Here is a 4,892-nt window from a genome sequence, read left to right on the forward strand (position 1 = left end):
CCAAGCGTTCATCACATCATGAACTTTAGCTGTAGCTAAGAATGAGACTGAAACATGGAAGATTGCGTCAAATCCCCCCAGTAACTGCGATGCTGCCCATTATAATTCCTCACTCTTCCAGTAATTGCCTACCTGAGGTCTGGGATAGACAGTCTGATTTCCTGGTCCGCGTCGAATCCATACTCAAGCAGCGACGACATCCACTCCACATCATGATGGTAGATGAAGAATCTACAGACCCATCAGAATTAGTCCGTATATTAATGTATCCTTTGCCCTCTACATCGGACACAGGTTACAGGGGTTCTTAAGTATTTCTCTATCACATAATTTCAAAATGTGATAAAAGTATCCGAATGACAAGATTAATTGGTTTGGAATGCTTTTGAGCAATGTAGAAACCAAAGCGCTGAGGGTGTAAACCTCTGCAGAAGGGACACTCAGAGGGGTCATGTTTCCGAAAATGTCCTGTTTCTTCTCGTTGCCGAACGGTAAATCAGATTGCAAGGCCGCCCTTTTGAAGAATTCATCCGAGGTTTGAAATGAAAATGTTCGGTACTCTAAAAAGCGCACTTCCAACATTAAAAGGAGCATTTTAATTATGTTATGAAAAGCAATTTAAATTAGTATTTTTGTCCCTGTCCAGAAGAACTGTTAGGAATAGGCTACCATTTGTAAACCGAGTATACAAGGTTGTATAAATTAATTTCAGAGCTACTATTCGCCGTGTTGTTGTATGTTAAAGTTTCAGTCAAAGGTTGTGTTTATACACTTTTCAAGCTCAACTCACTGCTATTCACTACCTAAAGCAAAACACTCAAAAGAGAAAGCAGATGTGCTGCCATAGATCAGCTGCCGTTTACCTTTGCACACGATTTTTCTAAAAAGAAATAATAGATATTTTGGAAAATAATAATAAAGTGGAACGCTTCAATCACCTCTCAGTAACAATAAGCTGCTGTAAAATAATGAGCTTTGTTTTAAGAAGGGCGATCAATTAGAAATAATAATGAACTGTGGCCTAAGTTGGAGCGATAAAATTTGCATATTGAGTGACCCCTCCAAAAAATGCAAATAGGAAGTTGATTCCTGAGAGGAATACATTGAGCTCTTCAAACCGAGTCGAAAGGTAATTGATTTGTAATGTAAAGGCGACCAATCCCGCAGGTGACATTTGAGAAGCTCTCGGGTTTCAGACCTGACGTGTTTTCCAGAGTCCTTCATTTAGGAAGACTTTGCTCTTGTCTCTTGCAGTGGTAGGAGGGAAGTGCAGCCAATCAGCGGCCGGTCATCACTATTAATGCGCACTTACTAGGATGGGAACAGTATACTGCAGCCAGCCCCTAACAGGAGCGCTTTAGAGTATCAGCCGCTGGGTATCGGCGACTTCTGTCTGGATCTGTTAACCCTTCCTGGCCTCAGCGATCTTTGTTGTTTTCTTTGTTTTTGGCGATCAGATTGTGGATACTTCACCCTGACTCGCGAGTGAGCCATGTCAGTGCTGCCTTCTTTCGGTTTTACACAAGAACAAGTAGCGTGTGTCTGCGAGGTGCTCCAGCAAGGAGGTAACTTGGAGAGGCTGGGCAGGTTCCTCTGGTCTCTCCCAGCGTGCGACCACCTCCACAAGAACGAGAGCGTCCTCAAAGCCAAGGCGGTGGTGGCTTTCCACCGGGGCAACTTCCGTGAACTCTACAAGATCCTGGAGAGCCATCAGTTCTCTCCTCACAACCACTCCAAACTGCAGCAGCTCTGGTTAAAGGCCCATTACATCGAAGCCGAGAAGCTGCGCGGGAGGCCCCTCGGCGCTGTGGGCAAGTACAGGGTACGGAGGAAATTCCCGCTGCCCCGCACGATTTGGGACGGGGAAGAGACCAGTTACTGCTTTAAGGAGAAGTCGCGGGGTGTCCTGAGGGAGTGGTACGCTCACAATCCTTACCCGTCTCCGAGGGAAAAGCGGGAGCTGGCTGAGGCGACTGGACTCACTACCACCCAGGTCAGCAACTGGTTCAAAAACAGGAGGCAGAGAGACCGAGCGGCCGAGGCCAAAGAGAGGTAAGGATCGCTACCCCCTTTAACTGCGTAGGGCGGGGGTGGGGAGGAGAGGGAGAGAGAAAAACTGGGGCTGAGGGGGTGGGGAAGCCGGGGGTAATTGCGTCGAAACACGGATTGACTCGCGGGAGGCTTCCTCTCGGTGTAACCAGGGATAAAAACAACTCCCTATCCGGGCTGGGAATTGTTCATTCACTCAGTCTCACAGGGTCCCGCTCAGGGGCGCCCTTGCCTGCGTCTTAACTGTGGCCACTGAGCACCAGCATATATGTTACAGCGTTGCATTATATTTCGTTTCTGTAATAAAGCGATAACCTTTAAGTTTAAAGAGTATTGATATGATATTTAAACGATAAACGTGTATCACCGAGTTTTAAAAAAATATTGGGGATTCTGTATTTAATATGTGGCAATGCAAACTTTTCTTTAAGAAAAAGTAGCCTGACGCATATGGTTGTTTTCATTTATAAACAGTCCCGGACAGAAAATATCAGACTGGAAATTAAAATGTCGAAATCAATCGGAGAATTTTAATTCTTAATGTCAGAAAGATTATGTACAATAAATAAAGCAAAACAGCGGCCTGCACACCATTTTGCCCTTGTCATAGTCTTACCTGGAGATGTGATCAATTATTGGATACAGAGCAGATAATATTCATCTCCTGAATGATCTATTCATTTTTACTCCCAGCTAATGCCAAGTGAAGTTGAACCATTATTATATTGTGGTTGAGAACAAAAAAAGATGCGTTTTATTCCCGTCATTCCTTTATCACGGGATTTTCATCAATTTAAGTCTATACTGATTTTTTAAAATTACTGATATTGATATTAATAATCATTATTTCTCCCATTACTGTTTTTCGAGCAATTCCTCCAATAATGAAGGGACAGAGCCCACCCTTACAAATACAAAGCAAATATATCCCTTACTGCACAGGTAATCTCGCTTGTGTCTACCTCAGATTCTCGTTCACGCCAACCTGTGAAATAGACTGGCCGTTCATTTCGAGAGTATAGTCTCAGCCAAGTTCTACGTTATAAATGCTTAAGTCGGAGTTAATGAAATGTTTGCTTGGAGTAAGCTAACGCGCGCTATTAGCATTCATTTCACATTATCACGGCGCGGGGAACCACTTCACGATGAGTAGGGGACATGTATTAACTATTGAGAATAAGTGAGGTTTCTCGCTTAGATATATTTACAGCCGTCATTTCTTTTGAGTTCTTACTATGTTTGATGTTCCAATAGGGAAAACACTGAAAACACAAACACCTCTGGCAATAAACAAAACCAGTTGTCCCCTATCAACCGCAGTAAAAACCTGATGTCGAGTTCCGACGAGGAATTATCACCGCCCCAGAGCCCAGATCACTGCTCCGCGAGTCCTGTCTTACTGCTGCCAGGGAGCGTGAATCAATCCGTGGATTCCACCTTCTCTCTTCACGGCCTGAGCTCGTCACCAGGCGGCCACGCTGGCCCGGTCCATCCGCATGGACTCCAGGACTCACTGCTCGGCACTCTCACATCCAGCCTGGTCGACCTGGGATCGTAAAAGAACAAATCCTCAGTGGGCAGCCGAACGGTGAACTGATCAGCTACTCCGGTACTGTGCTGTGTAAATAATCGAACAGTCCTGTCCATGTTATGGAATTTCAACTGATGGTACTTAATCTGTGAAAAAATAAGCGAGACCGCTGTCGTTCATTAGAGGAAAACAAACCGCCTTCATGAACTGCTGAGAGGCTTCATTTCTCACTTAATGCTCTTCAAATCTTTATGCTCTCCCCACTGCACAAAAAGCGTTGCAAATGCAACATTTGGCGGGCTGATCCTGTTTCTGCCAGGTTCATGCATCTGTCAGAATCAACCTGGATTTATCTCTCGTTTTCCATCTGTTTGCGTTCCTTGCAATTAACTGATTGCGAATCTGAAGTGAGGCATCGAGTAGGACGAACGGGCTATAACTGAGGTAACAGCCGAGAGAGACAGAGAGAAAGAACAACTCCACTGAATATCAGGCAGAGTTTCAGGCACAGAAGCGACTCCAAGTTTACAGTACATTGTCACCAGTGGTGTATGGAGAGTAACATGGAAGTAGTTTATAATAAAATCCAAACATGTGAAAAGCACGTGCTTATGTTGTCTCCTTTTCAGATTTTGAAAACAAAAATTTAGAAGTTGGTTTATTTAAGAAAATGGTGTTGGAAATTGTTATTGGATGAGGCTCTCCGAAGCTCGCAGTTCAGGCGAAACTCGGCAATATTAATGTGCTGTTATATTGTCAATATCTAGCACGAGGACAACAAAGCAACGCCAAGATGTTGGTTCCCTATTGTCTCACCTGACATCTACAAATTCCCCTCTGCTATATCCCGGTGAGTAACCGTTACCTTATGGGAGCAAAGTAATATGATGCTGAATTTCCCTCTTCAATTCCAGATAGCAAGTGTTGAGTTTACATCAAGTCGGGAATCCATTACGATGGGGCATTAGGAACAATAATTCGGCATTTTCCGACTGCGCTTTCTGAGAGAGAAAAAAATTGTTTTGAACTTAGTCGCCGGAAAATGCAAATCGCAACCCCTCTCCAAAAATGATCTGGAGGTGTCGGTGCTGGACTGGGGTGCACAAAGTTAAAAAAAATCACATCAGGTCCAACAGATTTATTTGGAAGCACTGGCTTTCGGAGCTCTCTCCAAATAGATTGTGTTCTGTCTTCTGAATATTTTCAATCAGACAGTCTGCTTTACAAACATAACCAAACCCCTGAAATCTTGTTCAATTCTTGCCTCTGCCCCGAACGGGATATTTGTCCCAAAACGTTAAAGTTGGGTCCC

At 44.1% G+C, this 4,892-nt stretch overlaps 1 protein-coding gene across 1 annotated transcript; it reads left to right on the top strand.

Annotated features, from left to right (window-relative positions):
* The first annotated feature begins 1,239 nt into the window (after window positions 1–1,239).
* On the top strand, window positions 1,240–4,181 carry LOC140476185 (homeobox protein six1). The gene is made up of 2 exons (XM_072568374.1): window positions 1,240–2,052; window positions 3,304–4,181. The coding sequence occupies exons 1-2, from the start codon at window positions 1,493–1,495 to the stop codon at window positions 3,605–3,607; spliced, it is 864 nt and encodes a 287-aa protein (XP_072424475.1). The 5' UTR covers window positions 1,240–1,492; the 3' UTR covers window positions 3,608–4,181.
* Window positions 4,182–4,892: the final 711 nt, after the last annotated feature.

Source organism: Chiloscyllium punctatum, chromosome 4 (genome assembly GCF_047496795.1).
Source record: "Chiloscyllium punctatum isolate Juve2018m chromosome 4, sChiPun1.3, whole genome shotgun sequence".
NCBI classification, from domain to species: Eukaryota; Metazoa; Chordata; class Chondrichthyes; order Orectolobiformes; family Hemiscylliidae; genus Chiloscyllium; species Chiloscyllium punctatum.

Coding starts and splice junctions, on each gene's coding strand:
- LOC140476185 (XM_072568374.1), top strand. CDS start 1,493: ATGTCAGTGCTGCCTTCTTTCGGTTTTACACAAGAACAAGTAGCGTGT. Junction 2,053..3,303: donor GCGGCCGAGGCCAAAGAGAG/GTAAGGATCGCT, acceptor ATGTTCCAATAG/GGAAAACACTGAAAACACAA.